The sequence below is a fragment of the Cynara cardunculus genome, assembly GCF_001531365.2.
Source record: "Cynara cardunculus var. scolymus isolate 2C chromosome LG 7, CcrdV1, whole genome shotgun sequence".
NCBI lineage: Eukaryota > Viridiplantae > Streptophyta > Magnoliopsida > Asterales > Asteraceae > Cynara > Cynara cardunculus.
Genome location: NC_037534.1, coordinates 1538735 through 1559821, shown reverse-complemented (window position 1 = coordinate 1559821; position 21087 = coordinate 1538735). Strand labels below are relative to the sequence as shown.

At 35.4% G+C, this 21087-nt stretch overlaps 3 protein-coding genes across 4 annotated transcripts; 1 reads left to right on the top strand and 2 right to left on the bottom strand.

Annotated features, from left to right (window-relative positions):
* Window positions 1–230: 230 nt before the first annotated feature.
* On the bottom strand, window positions 231–5883 carry LOC112515501 (putative transferase At4g12130, mitochondrial). 2 transcript variants are annotated; one of them, XM_025122362.1, is made up of 7 exons: window positions 5805–5883; window positions 3398–4066; window positions 2313–2515; window positions 2108–2206; window positions 1716–1874; window positions 1018–1277; window positions 231–618 (listed from the first exon to the last, which is right to left on the bottom strand). In XM_025122362.1, the coding sequence occupies exons 2-6, from the start codon at window positions 3844–3846 to the stop codon at window positions 1030–1032; spliced, it is 1158 nt and encodes a 385-aa protein (XP_024978130.1). In that variant the 5' UTR covers window positions 3847–4066; window positions 5805–5883; the 3' UTR covers window positions 231–618; window positions 1018–1029. The 2 variants fall into 2 exon arrangements, with proteins under 2 accessions (XP_024978130.1, XP_024978128.1); XM_025122360.1 differs by lacking the exon at window positions 231–618 and having other exon boundaries at window positions 908–1277.
* A 1276-nt stretch (window positions 5884–7159) lies between these two features.
* On the bottom strand, window positions 7160–11817 carry LOC112515643 (AP2-like ethylene-responsive transcription factor At1g16060). The gene is made up of 6 exons (XM_025122550.1): window positions 11523–11817; window positions 10713–10721; window positions 10320–10408; window positions 9082–9155; window positions 8380–8507; window positions 7160–7677 (listed from the first exon to the last, which is right to left on the bottom strand). The coding sequence occupies exons 1-6, from the start codon at window positions 11815–11817 to the stop codon at window positions 7160–7162; spliced, it is 1113 nt and encodes a 370-aa protein (XP_024978318.1).
* A 2125-nt stretch (window positions 11818–13942) lies between these two features.
* Window positions 13943–20949, top strand: LOC112515642 (FACT complex subunit SSRP1-like). Its single transcript, XM_025122549.1, has 15 exons — window positions 13943–13996; window positions 14902–15087; window positions 15736–15841; window positions 16149–16285; window positions 16449–16532; window positions 16611–16705; window positions 16791–16899; window positions 17246–17332; window positions 17419–17511; window positions 17916–18113; window positions 18543–18688; window positions 18766–18877; window positions 19826–19930; window positions 20709–20787; window positions 20855–20949. The coding sequence occupies exons 1-15, from the start codon at window positions 13943–13945 to the stop codon at window positions 20947–20949; spliced, it is 1686 nt and encodes a 561-aa protein (XP_024978317.1).
* Window positions 20950–21087: the final 138 nt, after the last annotated feature.

The window sequence follows — 21087 nt, the reverse complement described above, 5'->3', positions numbered from 1 at the left end:
GATAAATCGATTTTGCCTACTGTTTTGCCTACTATTTCGATTGATAAATCGATTTTGCCTATTGTTTCGTCTGATATGTAGTTATGTACTTGAAGGGATGTAACATGAAATGAGTTTTTAATTAATTATTAACTTCTTGATCTATCATAACAAAAGTTACTTCATATTCATGAAAAGATAATGAATTTCATTAAAATCTCATTTAACGTCACATATTTAAGGTAGTGTTTTGTATGCAGACTGGATGAGACTGAATATGATAGGATAAGATGGAACTGGACAGAACAAGACATGATTGACCTAATTATCTGTTATGTGTTTGGTACAACTAGAACATCACTGGACAAAACTGTTAAAATGACTGAATTACTCCCAAATAGTGTTTAATATCTTTTTTATCATATAAGAATATCATTTTATTTGTAATATGCCCAAACACAGGGCTCATGGAAACATATCGATTGGATAGATACTGACCGATGGATCCGGATTTGTCTTTTCGCACTCGTCAGTGCGGCTTTAGGCTACATGGCTCCCGACAACCGGCAAATTCGCAGCAATGTTTATGCTTTTGTGGTCGTGGGTAAAAGTAATGTCAATAGTTGATACGAGCAGCTGCTGCAGATACAAGGTTTGATGATTTTAATGACGAGAATCTTTAGGGAGAGTTTTCAGAATTGGAACTCAGAAACCTACAGTTTTATGGCGCTGTTTGGTTGGTTTTCCGTTATGTCCTGTATAGATAAAGCTGTCTGTATGGATTAATCTGGGAGTTGGAAGTTTTTTATTTGGGATGATTTTTCATAGATGGAAGAATCGTGTTTTTTAATTAGGAGGGGGAGGTTTGCAGAAAACTTGGCTTTCTGCATAAAGCTCCGCCCTAGATGCTTATTAAATAAGCCACTTTTTATGTCATTAAGTCACTATCATAGCTGATCAAAGAAGCCGTGAGTCTTATTAAACTCATTAATCAGCTAACAAAAACACCTATTTTGTTCTAATGTAAGGAAGAATTACCGGAAAAATATTCTAGCCAGCGGCTTGGTGCGGTTCATGCTCCAAAAACCACTCAGTCGGCCACCATTCAGGCCGAATAGGCTCCACCTTCACGTCTTCTTGTCCTTTGATCACCAAATTTCCGGGTCCTTTAAAAGCTTCGTTGAGCCTGAGGAGCCCAAGCCCACGAGAGCCAAGAACAGTGGTCACAATTCCAACTTTCTTGCCGGATTTTGATGCTATTACTTCTGAACTGGGAGCAACCTTCGGCTCAGCCACCTCTGAGAACAAAAAACCAATAATTTCTATACAACTTAAAACCATTTTTTGTATTCCACAACTTTGAGCTTATAAAAGGCATACAAGATAGGACATATCAGTTATTCAGCGTATGGTACAACAGAACTGGACATGATAAATAAAATGACCAATTTACTCCTAATGAGTTGTATATATATTTTGATTAATTTATGTAATTTATTAGATCATAATAAAATAAATATTTTTTATAACAAAATGTATCATTAGAAAGTTTTTATCAAGACGATTAAAAATGTACCAATATAACATTAAAAATATTAAAGAAGTCTTGTCAAACGTGGAACATTGATCCCTATGTTCTTTCCTATCCAATGTACCAATATCACCCTATGGGACGGGTTGTTACAAGAACGATTACCACTTACGATAATTTTTGGAAAAAGTTGGGTTTTTTCTACCTTTTCCAGATTCATTACGGAACTTGAGCGGAAGCAGACGCTTGCGGATAACCCCGCGGTGATGGGAGCGAGCTATAAGCTCTTGGCCCACATAACACCCTTTGTCAAAGCTTATGGCATTTAAACCAGCAAAATTGTACTCCAATGGAATTGACTCACCTGAATCCCATCAAACATTCACAATTTATATAATAGAATCTCAACATTACATTTAGAAGGGTACAAGATTTGCAAGAAAGGCGAAAGGGTCATTGGCTACCCGAGTTACCGGTAGAGCACAACCTTCCGAGAGCTCAGAAGTTCAAACCTCATTAAACGTGAGAAGTTGGAGTGAGTATGTGCCGTATGTAAATATGTTATATACTTCCAAATTTGATAGAAAGAAAGTGTACCTTTTGGCATCTCAATTGAGCCTTCGGCAACTCCCTTCTCTAATCTCCATAGAAGGTAATTTTCTTCTTGGGTTTCCACATCAGCCTCGACCATAGGTGCTGTAACACTAACACCCATAAGAAGATGCAATGAGCTCGGAATCATAACTATCAAATTACAGGTCAAACTTATGACCGGTCATCGGGGGAATGTAAAAGAACTCACGTGTGACGCTGGAAGGGAAGATTCCTCGGAATCCTAGGCAATTGAGTCGAGGATCTTTATGCCATTGCCAGCCACCGGTATTTCCAACAGAAGCAGCTTCAGGATCTGAAGGTGCCCTCTTATGGAGGTCGACACCATACCGCTGCCAACAACACAACTCTTCTCCCACATTCTCAATATCAACCTTCAACCTCAATCTATATCTGTACCAGAATAAACCAACAACCGCAAAAATGGTTTTTTTTAATAAAATAAATTCATATTTTCATAAAGATTCTTGAAGGGATACCTTTTGACTTCGAAATCAAATAGGATACTATCCAATTGGGGTTTAATCATTTGAGAACTCCAAAATTTGTGAGAATAGTGAGAACTTCTACGTTAAAGTTTTGTGTGACATGATTTTTTTCCATCAAAGTTTAATATTTAATGTATTGACTAGCATCTATTTGTTTCATATGTATTCGGTTCATAACGTGAAACTTTTTTACGTGTATTTTTTGTTTGACAACACGTCAAAAAGTTTCACATTGTGAACCGAGTACATGTGAAACAAATATATATTAATCAGTACATTAATTTATAGCCATAGATGAAAAAAAAAATCATATGAAATAGCACATGATGTGCTAGTTCTCAGAGATCTCAGGAATTAGGGAGTTCTCCCAAAAGAAGGTCCCCTCTTTCCAATTTATGTGTCTATGTACAACTACAATGAACTGAATCTACAGCTGTTAACAGTTTAATTTCGTAAAATAGCCACTGCAAATTAGGGGGAGTTTACTAAACGCTTACTGGGTAAGCGCTTATTGATATCACTTACTGATTGATTGAGCATGATAAAAACCAAGAATCTTACCCGGTAAAAGGCATGGCAAGAACCGAAAGTCTTACCCGGTGAGTGAAACGACTCTTACCCAATAAGCGCTTACCGGTTTAAAAAGCTTACCAACAATCTATTTTGATGGCCAATAATGTTACAAGATAAGGTAAGTGAGGTCGATATTTCTTGCAGGTAAGAGTTTGGTAACCGGCCCCTTGGTCAAGAAACACAGGCAAGAGATTATGTTAAGCAGGCAACTTACTTCTTTAATGTCTCCACTAGCTCATCCAATACCGAACAATCAACATCCGCAAGCAGCACCACCTCATCCTGATCGGATCGACGTCGTGACCCACTTGGGTCAGGCTTCTCATTGGTTCTGGGTGGCTCGTACAGAAACATATCATACAAAAACCTGCCTTGTGGCGTCAACATCGCCGCATAGAGAGAGCGAGCTGACAAAGCCAGCACATTAGGGGTAACCAAGCTTGCTTTCTCATCAGCCACGGGCTCACCAAACAGCCGGACGTCATTTGTCAATAAACCCTGTAAGAACTTGATYGTRTCGGGTCCACGGAACCGGAYGACGGATCGGGTTTTGAGAWGAGARGCCAYTGGACCCACATYGTCAAGGTGGGGTTTTTGRGAWGAGAAGCGATTGRTTTTGAAAMTGGGTCTTAAGGATCGKATAKAGGGTYTGAAAAACTTCATATTTTTCTTGAATTAGCTTGATGAAATTGGGGTTGAAGGCAAGAAGAAGGTGTTTGTGGGCTTTTTGGATTCGATCTTAAGGACAAAACCTCACATTACAATGAAATATCTTAATGTTGAACACCTTCAATCCCCTTTAAAACATAGGTACAAAAAGAACTTCAGCTTTTCAGCTAATCTTTCTGATTCTTAGATATTCTCCTATGAGGGTGATCTTGTACTGAGATACATGCATAATTTTTAAAATAAAAACAGTCAGCCAATGACCTCGTGAGCTCATGAGTTTATATAGCATTCATAACAGAGTCATAAAGCATAATAAGCAAAATCATAAACGTAATGTAAGACTTTACATGTCATAAAATCCTTGTCATACTGAAAATCTGTTGAGTTCAAAAGAAGTTGCTTCAAATTGGTTAAGTAGAATCCTGAAAATGACTTTTATAGACTTCTGAAAGAGAGAGATAATTGACTAACTGATTAACTCTGAAGAGATGTTCCGGAGATCTGAAGTGCAGAATTCAGAGTTCGGAAGAAGAGCTGAAGGGACTAAGTGTTAAATCTTTCAAAGTTCGATAGCTTTCAGATTCGAGAAGTCTAACTCTGAATGAACAAGACTTGGAAGATTTTTACATAATCACTTCTCATAAACGAAGACTTCTTCTATGATATTAGAACAAGTGTTCAAATGTGATTAGTCTGTCTTGTATATCTTGTAACTGTATCTTTCCCATTATAGTATAAGAAGGAGTTAGTTAGTGCTAGTTAGATACTTGATACGACTCTTTATAGATTCAATTGTATAGATTTCTCTCATTCGATTTTATACTCATAAACATGAAGATCAATGACAGGATGACTTCCTTGCTCCAATTTTGTGTTCTTGATTAATTTTTACTTTGTTATTCTTACATTCTTGATCATCATCATCAGCATACGGGAACTTTCAAAATCTCCCTTTCGTTGTTGTATGCAACATGTGGATCCATTTGACACTGATTATAAATTGCTTATTATGTTTCTAGTGCATGAACAAATTGCATACACTGAAACCTTTACTTTGCGGCCTTTTAACTTTGACCCTAGGGTCGGTCCTGAGGTTTGGATGCCCAGTGCGAGGAGCCAAAAAATGCCCCTAATATATATAGAAAAGCAGACAAAATATATTATTTTAAGGGGTTTGTAACCTAATCAAGTTAGGCGTCTCATCCACATGCCGATTTTTATTAAATATAACAAAATGATACAACGGAACCCTGAATATCAATTATCTTATCATAAAATAAAATATCAATTACCTTATCATAGTTAATATTTGCCAAAAACTTGCTTTCAACATTCAAAATTGCTAACCCGTTCAATCTTTATTGGCTCATAATAGACCGCAAATATGACAACCAACAATATTATGAACTAATGAAACTATGGAAGTTAACATAACACCAACAAAACAATTATCCAATTTCAAAATCGTAGCCTATCAACCAAATGAAGTCAAATAAACAAACCAGTTTAGGCTATTCAAAATGAAAATGGAAGTCGGATAAATAAACATGCATTTAAAGAAGCATGAACCAGAAGCATGAACCATATATCAACATTCATGATTCATAAGCAAACCCAAGATCGAATTGAGTGCTTGATTGCTACTGTGCTATCATAGATTCATAAGCAATCCAATAATTCAAATATTCAATAACAAATTAATATAACTTGAGTGCTATCAAATATCAATGGAAGATGAAAACTCGAAAAGTGTCACTGCGCAGATTCGGCTATTCGAAATTCCATCAGAACTTAGTGAATCACTAAAGTAAACAAATAGATGATGGAAACCAACAACAATTAAACTCTGGTACCTTTGGTAATCTGCTAATCGCTTGATGGATGAATTAAATCGAAAATGGAAACACTTAAGAGGTTAGGGTTCTTCAAATCGAATGGTTGAGCTTGAACACCTTGGACAAATCAAGAGGTGTCTCATGAAATCAAATCGAGATTCGAGAGTGCAAGCAATGGAGAGTCGGAGATTTGAGAGTTCCCTGAAATCGATCGAGGCCAGGGCAGCCCCGTTCGAGATTTGTTTATGGTTACTTAGGTTTTTTTTTAATGCAAATTGCATGAAAAATATCCATTTATCACATACTAGTCCCATCATCATGATAACCAGCTAAACGGATGCTTAAATATTTACAACTTTATATTTTATATACCAAAGTGAAAGTTTTAAAAAGTAATTTACTTAAAATATGAATCAAATTAAATTAGGTTATTTTTTCATACAATTTTCTCTTTTTTATGTATAAAAATTGTGTAGTTTAATTTGTTTGTATCCATGGTGTTTTTTAATTAGGTCTAACAAGTTAAAATGAAAAACTTGATTTTCTGTATAAATCCTCCCATAAAAGTTAACTGAATAAGTCATTTTTTATATTAAGTCACTATCAAATAATTATGTATAGTTGACTGTTGATCAAATAAGCTACAAGTTCATTAAGTTGTTAACAAACAGACTTTTGGTTTTGTATGGATTAATCTGTCTGTATATATCGAAAAAGTTTTTTTTTTATAAATGGAAAGGGTTTGTTTTTTAATTAGCAGAAATATGTTTGGAAAAAGTTGGGTTTTCTGCAAAAAAAAACCCCACTAAAAGCTTGTTGAATAAGTCACCTTTTATATCATTGAGTCACTACTAAATAATCATGTATAGCTAATCGAATAAGTTAACTCTTATTAAACTCATTGAGTTGCTAACAACAAACCCTATGTTATATATTTTTTTTAACATTAATCTTCAGTTAATTGTCAGTATGGTAATTTGTTAGTGATGAAAAGTTTCAAATCTTGCATCTAATTTTCTAAGACTATTAAACAAAAATAGATACAAAAGTTGATGTTATTATACTGATAAACGGTTTATTACGTATGAATTGGGTCTTAATTATACGAGGAGGGGGATACTGACCGAATGTTGTATGAAAACAAGCGGTAATAGACCTGAAAAATCAGATAATGTAGAAGTTTTATAATACTGGTAATGCTGCCTCTCGCAAAGGTGTATGTAAGTATCTACTTTCCAATTCTACTATTAATTATGAGATGGAAAAATTTATTACTCTCGTTACTATTAAAGGTAAATTTGTCCTTTAGTTAATTACTACAAAATGTAATAATTACATATTTCTAAAAACCGTGTCCTTTCCAGTATGGACATTTATTTTGGAACGTAGGAAGTATACAACGGGAGACCGAAATTGTACTCATGCTTGTTGATTGATAATAACTTGTTTTACGTTTATCCAAGCGGATCTCCTTAAAACTCATAGCTGAAGTCGAAGTCTCCTTCAAACCGAGCATTTATTGCATTTAACGAGTCTAGAAATTCGATACTATCATCGGTTCCGCCACAAGATATCGCCATTTGCGTTTTTATATCTTCTCTCTCGTCCTCATTGCTTGAATTTACATTTTTCTCCACGAGTTCTCTAAACATTGATGACCTAAGTAGCAGGCCCAGTGCTGTTTGTGAAGATTTTTGGCTCGGACTAAACGGTAATTTTGTTTCCGGTGATTTTTGTTTCCCATATGATCTTTGACCCTCTGCTACGAAATCATGCGATTCTAGGAACGGGGTCTGTGGTTCCTTGAACGTATTTGATGACATCATGTTTGATTTGATGTACGTTTGTGACACGTGACTAACAAGTGGAGTTTTTGCGATCGGCTTCAACCATGTGATGTAAGTGCTCAACTCAAAGTTGGTAACAGCGTTGATCCCTCTGTACTCGATCGCAGCAATATCGTAAGCACGTGCCGCCTCTTCTTGCGTGCCTGGAGAACATTACTGATTTAGACATTTATGTGGACATGAGATCTGATAGGATTCTTGCAGGCACCCAATTTTTTTGGTAGGATCTAGTAGAGGCACCATTACGAAATTGGGTTTATAGGATGTAAAAAATTGTCTGATTGTTCTAATAAAATGTTTTATAAAACTTAATTTATAGAAAGAAGCAACAAAACGTCTTATCTAAAGATGTTGTAATAAGTTTATATGATATTTTTTGGGTGATAACAAAATTTTTAAACATTTTCACTAAATAGTTGTATTAGTTATTTTATAAAATACTATTTGAAAAAAATGTCTTCTACAAACAAGTTTCCTATAAAAAGATGTGTTCACATGAAACTTTTGAAAAATGTCCAATAAAATAGTCAATACAACGGTTTGTATTAAAAAAAACATACTAAGAAACTTGTTAAGATGCTCAAAGGCAACATATAAACTTATTACAACACCTTTAGATATGACGCTTTATTGTTTGGTCTTATAAACTCGATTTTGTGGTAGTGAGTCTCCCGATCCTAGTGGTTGAGTTAAGGTTTGCGTATATATTATCCCCCCGAAACCCTACTCCAAGTGGGATATACTGGGTTCGTTTGGTTTGGTTTGGTTTATAGAATGTGACTATTGCAACTCTTGTGCGACCGTAAAGTACTAATTTTTAGTCTGATTTAAACGAGATTACTTACTGTAAGTTCCAAGATACAGGTACTTGTTTCCAAAAACTCGCCCAATCCGTGCTTCCCACCTCCCGTTATGATGGTGCCTTGCTACACCCCTATACTTCGACACCCCTCTCGAAAATCCACTGCTCTTCCTAAAACAATTAACAAAAGAGAAATGTCAAAGCATAGCCATCAGATTCTCTAAAATAAAGAAAATGGAGATTTTGGCGAATTTTTAGTAATATTTTTGCTCCAACAGATTTTTCAAAATGGAGAAAGTAGGAGATAGAGCGTAAAATTCTCCAAATTTAGGGAAATCTTTAAAAATGATTACTATGAGAAAGAAATATTTTTTATTATATTTCCGTAAATAAAAAACCTTAAATTAAATGTTTAAGGAAAACTTTATTAAATGTATGTAATATTTTAGTAAATATTGTAATATCTAAAATGGAAAAACTGTTGGAGTTAGTTTGTATTTTTTTCAAAAAATTTAAAATTTAATTTTTAGTTTAAATAAAATTTGAAAAATTTGTTAAAATTTCTTTCACCAAAGATATTTTTTTAAAGTATGTAATATTTATATACAACAAATGCGACAAATAAATTCACACACCCTTCTCATTTTTGATGAGGTTAGATCAAATGCTACAATACTGCTAGAACAAACAGAGATATTTTTATTGGTATATGAAATCTTATGTAATTGATTATACCATAACTAACCTTCTTAGTGAAGCCAAGTATTCTTCCTTTGTTAAATCCTCCATTATTTCAATCTCTTTCTCATAATTAGATACCTTCACAACAATGAAATAAAATGTCAATGAAAACTCAAGAAAAAAAGCATTTGCTTCACAAAAAATACAAATCTTTGAGCTTTTAGTTGATAAATTATTCCCTCTGTTTCAAGATAAATGTTCGTGATGAAAAAAAAAACACAATTTTATAAATGTGTAATTTTTAGAGACAGTTTGGTTCATGTTGGGGATTGAAAATGAGAATGAAAATGATAGGTAATGAAAATATGAATGAATTTTTATTCCCCCCAGTTTAATTTGGAACGAAAATTTGGGCTTCTGGGAGAATAAGCTCGTTATATTATATAATATCGAAAGTTTTTTTATTTATTTTCATTCTCATTGATTACTGTTTAATACCTCTAACCAAACACCTTCTTACATTTTTTATTTACTAATGACGATTTTACTCTTAATAGAGCGAGTAATGAATTTCCCTATTTCATAATTAGGGATAGAAATGGAAACTAACACTTACTTTTGAAGAGTCTCTTTCTTTTACAAGCCCAACAATTTGTACAAACTTACAAACCAGTTTTCATTTGAATGACACGTGTGAAAATGCAATGTCTACATAGTGTTGTTTCATGTATGAAACAACATAAAAACTGGTTTGTGAATGTGTACAATTTATTGGATTTTAAACGATAATGCATCTACTTTTGAAAGCGAAAATTTATTTTGAGACGAAGGGAGTAACGAATAAATTGACTTTTTAACCATCATACTCGGAGTTTCAGTGCAAACAAGCCATCATTCTCGCAAATTGCATTTCAATACTTCCCTAAAAACGTTCGTTTTTCAAATCACAGTTTTAGTTTTTTTTTTTTCTGACATTTCTGCAAAAACAAATGGTCGTTTACAACACAAGAAAAGACTAGTACAATGGTTTAAAAAGACATTGAGACGTTCAAATAAGAAGACTAAATATCATGAGAAGATTTATATGTGAATGATTGAAAATATCTAATTGAACATGCACATGTGAATCCATATGAGTAATTTGTAATTTCGGTTCACACATGCATCTTTAAATAGATTTTTTTTACAAAAAAACTTAATGGATTCACATATGAATTTTCTCTTTTTACATTCTCACAGATATTTAGCATTTTTATTTGAACTTGTCTGTATAATCAAATACTATAAAGCTAAGATCCATACATGGAAATTTGTAAATGTTGTTGGTCCCCAATACTTGAGTGCAGCTAGATCATATGCTCTTGCTGCAGATTCTTCTTCATCATAAGCTCCTAAGATCATAATTGAACGGAATAAATAAACTTTATGGTATCAGGGCAGGTTCGGTTTAGAACTGTATTTTCATTGGGAACTGGGAAATCATCGAGAACCTATCATGTGTTTGGAACGTTCATCATGAATGTTGTAAAAAATGTATGTATGTTATTCATGATGAATATGGACACACGATGCTCTCTCAGTATATCCCTTGTTCGTAATGAAAATGCGTTTCTTAATTGAACTTTCCTCTTACGGCATAAAATATGTTTGTCATACAAATACTTATCGTAATGGTTTATAGAAATAAGTACTTACCAAGATAAACTGCTTCGTATCATCCAAAGCGCGTATTGAAGGGGAAAAAATGAATTCAGATTAGATGACGACGTTTACTAACAATGCGTTTGGCATGCAGAGACGAGATTGGACCGGATAGAACGGGAGTGACAGATGTAGGTGGCTTGAAAGAATTGTGCAAGGTTTTTAAGATTTTAATTTGACATGAGTATTTTAGTAATTTACCAAAGTTGGTCCATATCTATGATTTTTGTTCCACCTGTTTTGGTGGGATAGGAAAAAACACATATTTATCCCACGTCGCACCGAAGGACAACAAGATTTTATTTTTGTCATGTCTTGTACTGTCCCACGTACCAAATGCACCCTGACTGGACTGGACAGACGAGAGTGAGGTAGGCAGGTGAAAGAATTATGTAGTTTCATGATTTTAATTTGACATGGATAGTAAGAGGTTCAACAAAGAAAGCTAAATATTTTGAGAAGACAAGAACGAAAGGTTAAGGGAATGTTCATATGTGAATCATAAAAAAATCATTTGAAGATGCACATGTGAACCCATATGAATAATCTGTAACGTCAATTTACATATGTATCTTCAAATAAGTTTTTCGGGTTTTTTCAATAATTCACACATGAACTTTCTCTTAACTTTCCCTTCTTACCTTCTCGGGGTATTCGGTCTTTTTATTTGTTCCACCTATTTTGGTGGGACAGTCTTGTCATTTCTCGGTTTACTGTCGCACCAAACGTGGGACAACCAGTTTTGTCTTGTTCTGCATACCAAATGTACCCTAAAAAAAACAAAAATACGAGAAATAAACAGACCTTGTTTTCCTTTCTTCTTTTGCGTAACGTTCCAAGAAAGTTTATCCCACAAATGTGCTTCGAATCTTCCCGTCCATCGATGTCTACTCACGCCGCGATATTTAGAACTTCTCTTCACGGTCGTCGGTGAGCCTTGGCCTGTTTCTAAAATTGGCTCGTTTTTGCAGTCGAGTGCAAGTGCGCCCACATCTCTCCGCCTTCTTTTCACGCACCTTTCTTCTGGGGCCTCATGGTTAACCATCGTAATGGATCGCCTCCTCGAGTTCTCTTCGAGCTTTACGGCCATCATCGCCATTGATCGTTGTTAACGGTAAGTGATATCGGTTCTTTTTAGAATATAAAGTGTTATTTTTTGTGCTTTATTGGTCAGTTTTATGATTGTATTTATATATGCTACAAGTGTTTGGCTTATTTGGTTGTATTTATATATGCTAGAAGTGTTTGGCTTATTTGGTTGTATTTATGTTATATTTGATTCGATTATTTCAATAAATTTGGATTTTGGACAGCATTACGACGACCTTAAAATTTGTCCATTATGGGGGTGTTTGAGATTGCTTATAAAAACAATTTATTGACTTATTCCGGTATGACACAGGTAATAAGCACTTTTAAGTGTTTGGATAAACAACTTATACCGGTGTCAAACCAATAATAAGGAGTTTTTGAAGAAATTAAACTCTTCTGACCTATAATAAGTTGATAAGTGATTTTGTAGAAAAGCATAAGTTGTTTCAAATAAGCAATCCCAAACATCCCCTATATAAGTTTGGGTCCCGGTGAGAAGCATGAGAAGGGATGCACACCTTTAGGTTGAGATTCATCAGATCAATCATCGTATCAAGCACGATTCAGGGTAAGTTTGAGATTAAAGAAAAGAAAAACTGAGGGAATACTCGTAACTGTTCGTCTAAGCAATATACACATGTGCATAACATGCACATGTGCATGAAAACCAAATAACATCTTCAATTATTTGTATGCACATGTATATACCGTCCAGATAAATAACTACTAAAGTGTTCTCAGTTTTTCAATTTTTCTGGCTCCCTATATATAATAGTTACAAGTTGCAAGAGCTTAGTAAATGCGAGTCTGTTGGCGATTTAAACCATGGGAATAAGTGATTAAGACATGATGAGAGACTTTTCTTATGTGTGAATCGAAGGTTGCGTGTGTTCTATAAAATAATATGAAATGTGGAACCAAAATAGAAAGGAAATTATGCTTCAATTTGGATGTATCTCTTCTTTAATTAATATTATTGATTAGTTTCTCTTTCATCTTTTTGAAATACTAACGGGTTGTTTATCAAGTGCTTAACCGAGTAAGCACTTACCAGTAAAATTCAACATTATTATTTATTATCGAGTAATACTTTTTTTAATCAAAACGGTATCGTATGCAACAATATATCCGGTAAGCGTTAACTGTGGTAAGACCCATCGCCCTCACTTACCGGGTAAGATTCGGTTCTTGACTTCACTCTTACCGGGTAAGATTCTTGGTTCTTGTCATATTCATCCGATAAGGTAATTTGACTTATTAAGCACTTACCCTGGTAAGTGTTTGGTAAACGGCCCCTAAAGGCTTTTCTGTTTGCGGTTATCTTGTTAAATACTCAAATGGTTTTGGTTTGATGGAATAATTTTGACGTGATATAAACCTAATCTTGTTGTAATGATAATTTTTCATAATTGTTTAAATAATTAGTGTTTTTTTAGTTTTAATTTATAATCATTTTGTTGTTATTGTAACTATTTGTAGTTTGACTATATATTAATAATCTCAGTTGATCAAACTTGATTTTCAATATTTTGCTCGTATATCTCAATTTTCAACTCGAAAGATATGTGAATTTATTTCGATTTCTTATTGTTTTTCTAGACATGAGATTTTTGAGCGTAATATTTCTTGTGAATTTTATATTTTTTAAATAAATATAAATATTTTCACTTAATATGTACTTTATTTAAAATATTTGTTCTATGAATGGATTGCATTTTTGGTCCTTAAAGTTTGTTTAAAGACTAATGAGTCCTTCATAACGGTTGTTAACTAACATTGTTAACTAGAGGGATCATGGATGTTTGAAAATGAAATGTTAGGGACCATTAGTGTAGATAATTTAAATTAGGGACCAAATATAAAATTTGAGAAAACCACAGGGACCACAAGTGTAATTCACTCTAAAAAATGGTACTAAAGTTGCGTGGATTTTGCTGAAAAGCGGCAAATGGCAAAAGTTTCAAAAGGTGAGGATGTATGTTCTTTACCGTGGGAACTCCTGCACCTGATCACCCGTCTCTCTTTCGCGCCAATTTTCTGTTGGCTTCTGCTCTTTTATTATTATTAGCATTTACTCCTGCTTCCATTTCAAAACACCATTCTTCACGTCTATCTTTGCACGATTCATAACAATGGCAGACGATCAATTCTTCAACAACATCTCTCTACTTGATCGCAGTGGCACTGTGAGTTAGTTATCCGTCTTTTTTTTTCAATTCTTCTTCTGTAATTGGATTCAGTTAAGCTTACTTAAGCTATTCTTCAAAAACCCTAATCTTCGTTAGCAAAATGGTGATTGCATATATGCATGCACGATCTTGGATTGGTTTGTTTGTTTTGGATCAATTTTCAATGTGGAATCGGTATTGTTATTGTTGTGCATTGATTTTGCTTTCAATTTTGAAATTGTGTGCATTCGGATTGTGCTTAGCTCATCGGGATCGGTTTGTTTGTTTTAATCAATTTCTGGTATTCTGATTTTTTCCTAGGCTTTTGCTTTCGTATTTTATTGAACTTGTGAGTACTGAGTACTGTTGTTGATCCGAACAGAGCTCCTGGTTTCGTTTGCATTTTGAATTATTGCTGGTTCTCTTTCTCTCTTAACTGTATTTAGAATTCTTTAGGTCAATATTTTAGATTCGATGATGGAACTGGAATTGATGTGATGGCTTCAATTGTGATTGAACGCCTCCCGTTGTAGTTGTATTTGTTAAAACCAGGTGATAATACGCACAATTTGACTCTGAAATGTGATACTTTATTCAATAAATCAAGCTGCCTTTTTATAGGCTTACACAGGAAACAGAACAGCAAACTATCAGCTAAGAAATAGGAACAACTAGGACTAATTCAAAATACTTATTCAAATCTAAACAGACTCAGTCATATGACCGTTTGTAACCAAAGACTTCAATAGTATTAAGGGTTTATTTTTACTCTGCTGTATGTGAACTTAGAAAGGCTAGTTTTGTCCTTAATTTGCACATACGTTTTCTTAATTATACGAAGGAAGAGAAATCTTTGGCAGTCAATCCGATATGTCAAGGGAGAAATAATCATGATCTGATTTTATGTTTGGTGGAAAATTCAGAATACAGGGCTCTTTGAGGTTCATTCAGGGTGTTTACTATGGAAGAAACAAGGGGGTAGTAAATCTGTGGAAGTGGACATTGCTGATATAGTGCGTATAACCTGGATGAAGGTTCCAAGAAGCAACCAGCTTGGTGTGCAGGTTAATAATGGCGTTAAATACAAGTTTGATGGTTTCCGTGACCAGGTATCTTTCCAGGTTCACTGCATTTTTCACTTGGTGTATATGGTATATGACATATATTAATTCTTTTAGCAACTTTGACATCAATGTGCTGATTTATATTCTTGCATAAATCATTTCTGATTGCTTTATGACCATAGATTCGGAAATGTTCTTTTAGTGTTGAAAAGGCTTTTGTCATCTGAATTTTAGTAGTCGCCATTTTCTACTAGATAGCAGTAATAATTACTAAGATCTTGGGCATATTTGACATCGGTAAAGAGTTTATTACTTGTGGGTGATTAACTTCAAAATTTGGATGTCTTGTCTTTTAGGAATGACTATAAATCATTTAACTATATACCTTTTACTTTGACTTATGCCTATAATGATTTCTGGGATTCCAAACCTAACCCATGATTAAAATTTTCTATATATAATGGAATTGAAGAATGCATATATGTTCATTTTATCTCTTATAGGGGTCTGACAGTTCATTGCTTGCGGGTTCTTTTTTGTCATATCCTTGAGTGTTCATATAATTGTTGTATTCTGAAATTTAAGAGGTGATAAGAGTGTCTCATTGTTGATTTTCCCAATATTATGTGTTTGCTATTTGACAAACTCTTGCTTCAGAGCTTCCCCTCGCATATTTCTTACTTGTCCTTGCAGGACGTATCTAGCCTGATCAATTTTTTCCAGAACTCATGTAGCATAACAGCAGAAGAGAAGCAACTTTCTGTTAGTGGGAAGAACTGGGGAGAATTTGATATAAATGGTTGGTCGTTTTTTTTGTTGTTGTTGCCATTGTGAGGTTAGTGCTAAGATTGTTATCACAGAATGTGATGGATTGTGTTCACTTATTCTGGGGTTAAACACCTTAGATTGTGTCGCTTATTTTACCGGCAGCCCCTTGTTGTGAGTCCCCTCCCGGAATTGTCACCAACAGCAACCCTTTTTTAAGCACAGAGCACTTTAAACTCGGCAGAAATGATAAATAAGGAAGTAACAAACAACATGCTTTCCTTTCTTGTGATTAGTTCTTCCTTACGAATTTCACTATTAATAGTAATGATATTGTACAGGCAACATGCTTTCCTTTCTTGTTGGTTCAAAGCAAGCCTTTGAAGTATCTTTAGCTGACGTTTCCCAGACACAGATTCAAGGGAAGGACGATGTTGTCTTGGAGTTCCGTAAGGATGACATTACTGGTGCAAATGAGGTCTCTTCTAGTTAACTTTTCTTCTTTTTGTACATGGGATTATGCTTATATTTCTCCGGGTTTGATGAATCTCTGGAATTGTACACTTGAAGTCTTGTATAGACTTAATGCATCTGTGGAGTTCTAGACTTTATTTTTATTAAGCTCTTTGTTGTTAATGCAGACAGATTCATTGGTTGAGATGAGTTTTCACATACCCAGTTCCAACACTCAGTTTGTCGGGGATAAAAACAACTCTCCTGCACAGGTAAGTTTGTGAATTTCTTGATGGCCATATTTGCTGCTGTGCATCTTAATTTGTAATATACTGACTGCGTTTTATCAGGTATTCCTAAAGAATATACAGTCAATGGCAGTTGTTGGGGTTGGAGGCGAGGAAGCCTTCGTCACATTTGACACCGTCACAATTCTTACTCCAAGGTAGAGTCTCCGGTTGCTTGTGATAGCAGTTATAATTTTTTGTGCCTTTCAAAAGGGTTTACACTAAAGTAACTTCTTAATGTAGGGGTCGATACGATGTTGAACTCCACCTTTCTTTTTTGCGGCTGCAAGGCCAAGCCAATGACTTCAAAATTCATTACAGCAGTATAGTTCGTGTTTTCATCTTGCCTAAGGTTTTTGCTTTACACTTTTGACACAAGACAAAATCTGTAACGCCCCATAGCCGCAGCAAGTTGGCCGAATAACCTGCAAATCAATTTAAATGCACGGTGGGAGTTATCGGTAGCTTGCAACTTTGAGCTTATAAGGAGCTCACAAATCTACTTTTCTATCCATGCATGACGGGTTGCTACACAATCAGTTCTCAGTGTTTACTCCATATAGATTTTCTTGTAGCTGTTGGTTGTTTTCGTTCCTACTTCCTAGTTTGCAGAATGAAGTACGTTGATATTGTTAGGCTTGAGCCTTGCTTATGAGAACCAGCATACTGAAATTTCTCACCCTTCTTTTCTTATGCAGTGTAACACACCCCATACATTTGTTGTCATTACTCTAGATCCTCCTATTCGTAAAGGTCAAACTCTATATCCACATATTGTGATCCAGGTATCATTAATACACTACTTGGAAATTATTTTGTAAACCAGAGGACTGCATTCCTCTAATGATCCGTCTGCTTTTGGTTTGTGCAGTTTGAAACAGATTATGTGGTGGAAAGCAAGTTGGCGTTGAATGAGGACCTGTATTCTTCCAAATACAAAGACAAGTTAGGACCATATTATAAGGTAATAATGGTGAGGCCTTACAACTTTTAGCTACATTTGAAATGAACTTGCCATCAAATAATATTAAAGTTGCAAGTGATTTCTATCAAATTAGTTTTCATCACGCAAATTAGGGTAGTCAGGAGGTAGAGCTGGAGAGGTAGAGGACCGGAGGTAGCTTAGCAATTTAGACTAGTAATGTGCCGTTTCCTTAATTTGGCTATGTTTTTGTTGTACTAAACCTTATCATATCTCTTGTCACACTTTTCACAAGCCAGGGTCTTAACAGAAACAGTCGCTCTACTCTTTGGGGTAGAGGTCAGGTCTAGGTACATCCTACCCTCCCCAAACCCCACCTCCACATGGGTACACTGGTTTGGTTTGGTTTTATACATGCTTCCTTTGATTGATTCTTCAATGAACAGGGTCTTATTCCTGAAGTTTTCACTGTCATCTTGCATGGCTTGTCTAGTAGAAAACTCACCAGGCCTGGGAAGTTCCGTAGTTGTCAGGATGGCTTTGCTGTGAAGTCATCGCTAAAAGCAGAATACGGTCTCCTTTATCCTCTTGAAAAGTGCTTTTTCTTCTTGCCGAAACCTCCTACTCTTATTCTTCATGATGAGGCAGGCACACTATCATTTTATCTCGGTTCATGGAACGAGGGGATTTAATCATTTGAGAACTTCAAAACTTGTGAGATCCGTGAGAACTTCTACCTTATGGTTGTGTTTCACATGATTTTCTTTTATCTAAGGATAGTATTTAATGTATTGATTAACATATATTTGTTGCACTAATCTCTTCTACGTGTATTTTTTGTTTCACAAACACGCTAAAAAGGTTCATAGTGTGAACTGAGTTCATGTAAAACAAACACATTGTGAAACAAATATACGTTAATCAGTACATCAAATTCTAGCTATAAATGGAAAAAAAATCATATGAAATAGCACATGATGCACCAAAGATCTCACGATTTATAGAGTTCTCAAAAGAAGATCCTCCATCAAATGGTTTAACTTGTAACTTTTCTTGCTTCGTTTTCTTTGCAGATTGAATACATACAGTTTGAGAGACATGTTGCTGGAGGATCAAACATGCATTACTTTGATCTTCTTATTAGACTCAAGATGAAGCAAGAGCATCTTTTCCGCAGCATCCAGAGTAACGAATATCATAACCTTTTTGATTTTATCAGGTGAGTGTTTTGAATGTTTGTTCAGTGTTGAGATCGTTGAAATGCATAACTGAGTTTATGCTTTTCAATTGATGCAGTTCAAAAGGTCTAAAAATCATGAACTTGGGAGGTGGCCAAGCTACAGGTGGTGTTGTAGCTGCTCAACAGGATGAGGTGAATGAAGCTGATGGAGAAGAGAGTGATGAGGAGGTAAACCGTAAGCCTGTCTCTTTTGTCTTTCTTTTACTTGAATGTGCGAGAATATGTGGAACTCAATTAGATCGCTCTCCAAAAGGTCCCTTGCGGTGAACAAAGGTTCCAACATATTTTGAAGAGAAACTGTCCAAGTCTAACCGATGGGGACTCTAACAGCCCCCTCCAATAGAGGCTAGACCGAAACAGATTGTAGAGTGTTGAGATGGGGCTAGACAAGTATAGATTGCCCCAGAGTGTCGAGCCCCACTTGTGGTAGACATTGACATTGATATAATGTGAAAATATGTGGAAACCCATTAGGTTAATCTCCAAAAGAACCCTTAAGGAGAAAAGGAAGCTTCCAATATATTTTGAAGAGAAATTATCCAAGTCTAGCCGATGGGGACTCTAACACATCCCCTCCAATGCATGGAGGCTAGAGACAGGCACATATTGTCTCAAAAAGTGTCGAGGAGGGGCTAGACAAGCACAAATTGCCCCAATCCCTATATTGGTAGACATTAGCTCTGATATCATGTGAAAATATGTGGAAACCCATTAGATTACTCTTGAAAAGAGCCCTTAAGGAGAGAAGGGAGTTCCAACGTATTTTGAGAGAAATGATCCAACTCTAGTGGATGGAGACTCTAACACGCTCCCTCCAATGGAGGTTAGACGGGCACAGATTGTCCTAGAGTGTCGAGTCCTTATGCGATAGACGTGGCACCATATCAAATGAGAATATGTGGAAGCCCATTAGCTTACTCTCCAAAAAAGCCCTTGAGGAGAAAGGAAGGTTCTAACATATATTGGAAAAAAAAGGGTCCAAGTCTAGCTAATGTGAGATCTAACAGGCTGAAAATGATCCCTGTCCTCTTAAATTATGGTATGTTTGTCTTCGTTCATTTGCTATATATATGTGTGTGTGTGCTACCTTTTGTGTAAGCCGGTGAAATCTCACAGAAAGAAGCCAAAGCATCTTTGAGTAGGAAGGGTAAAGAGAAGAAGAAAGAGGATCCAAAGGAAACAATGAGTGGTTTCATGTTCTTCACACATCTTGAAAGAGAGGTAGTTTATAATCTTGTCTGCTTATGGTTTCGTTCAATTTTTTTTCCATAAATTAGGTTGTGTATATTTTAAGAACCTCAAAACCAACTATGCATGATGAATATTTTAGGATTTTTAACCAACTCTTTAACACCCTTTCTAACCGCGGGAGAGAGGGAGGGTGAAGGAACTTGGCCCATATACATAATATCTTTGAATGATTAAAGGTCTGTTTGTTAGCAGCTTAATGAGCTTAATGGGACTCGGAACTTATTCGGTCAACTATATATGACTGTTTGATAGTAGTTTATATAAATTGGCTTATTCAGTGAGTTTCTAGGAGGAACTTTATGCAGAAAGTCAAGTTTTTTCCAAACCTGCCTTCCCGGCTTCCATCTATGAAAAAACCCTTCCAAACAAAAATATTCTCAATCTATACTGACAGATTAATCCACACAAACAACTTTATCCATTCAGGACTTAATGGAAAACCAACCAAACAACCCCTAATTCAAAAACCTTGAGCTTGCAAAACCGCCTGCCACTGCTCCAACCTCTCATTCACCTCTACTTTCGACTCTGCTGGCAGTTCGAATTAGAAAGCATGAAATGCAGGTGTACTGATCCTTAATATGTCTAGCTTTTCTTGTATCTTTCAGTTCATACGTACGTACATACATACATACATACATACATGCATGCATGCATGCATACATACATACATAACATACATACATACATACATACATACGTACGTACGTACGTACATATGTGATGATTCAATATGTTTTGACTTCAGAATGTGAAGAAACACAGCCCTGGGATTACAATTAAAAATCTTGCTCGCATTCTTGGAGATCGATGGGATAAATTGTCAGGTTTGTTAACTTGACATGATCGACTTTCGAGTGTTTTTAAATGCATTCTTAAGTCAAAAGTTTGCAGCCGAAGAGAAGGCGTCATACGGAGTAAGGGCGTGGGAGTGGGAGTGTGAGAATGAGAATAAAAATCAAAGCAGCAGCGGCAGGTCTAGTGACTAATGACAGCATATAAATGCTGTGAATAGATTTTAAGGTACATACCAGTGTGTGAATACAGAAAGTGCATATAGGTATATTCATATATGAATTGTTGCATAGTGACTCATGACAGCATATAAATAGTGTGAATAGATATTG

Excerpts from the sequence above, each read along its gene's own strand:
- LOC112515643 (XM_025122550.1), bottom strand. The coding sequence starts at position 11,817 with ATGGCGATGATGGCCGTAAAGCTCGAAGAGAACTCGAGGAGGCGATCC. Across the intron at positions 9,156-10,319 it reads CAACATTTACAAATTTCCAT|GTATCTAATTATGAGAAAGA; the intron begins GTATGGATCTTA and ends ATTGTTGTGAAG. Across the intron at positions 7,678-8,379 it reads CCTGTATCTTGGAACTTACA|GCACGCAAGAAGAGGCGGCA; the intron begins GTAAGTAATCTC and ends AATGTTCTCCAG.
- LOC112515642 (XM_025122549.1), top strand. The coding sequence starts at position 13,943 with ATGGCAGACGATCAATTCTTCAACAACATCTCTCTACTTGATCGCAGT. Across the intron at positions 17,512-17,915 it reads AGTTAGGACCATATTATAAG|GGTCTTATTCCTGAAGTTTT; the intron begins GTAATAATGGTG and ends TTCAATGAACAG. Across the intron at positions 19,931-20,708 it reads TCACACATCTTGAAAGAGAG|AATGTGAAGAAACACAGCCC; the intron begins GTAGTTTATAAT and ends TTTTGACTTCAG.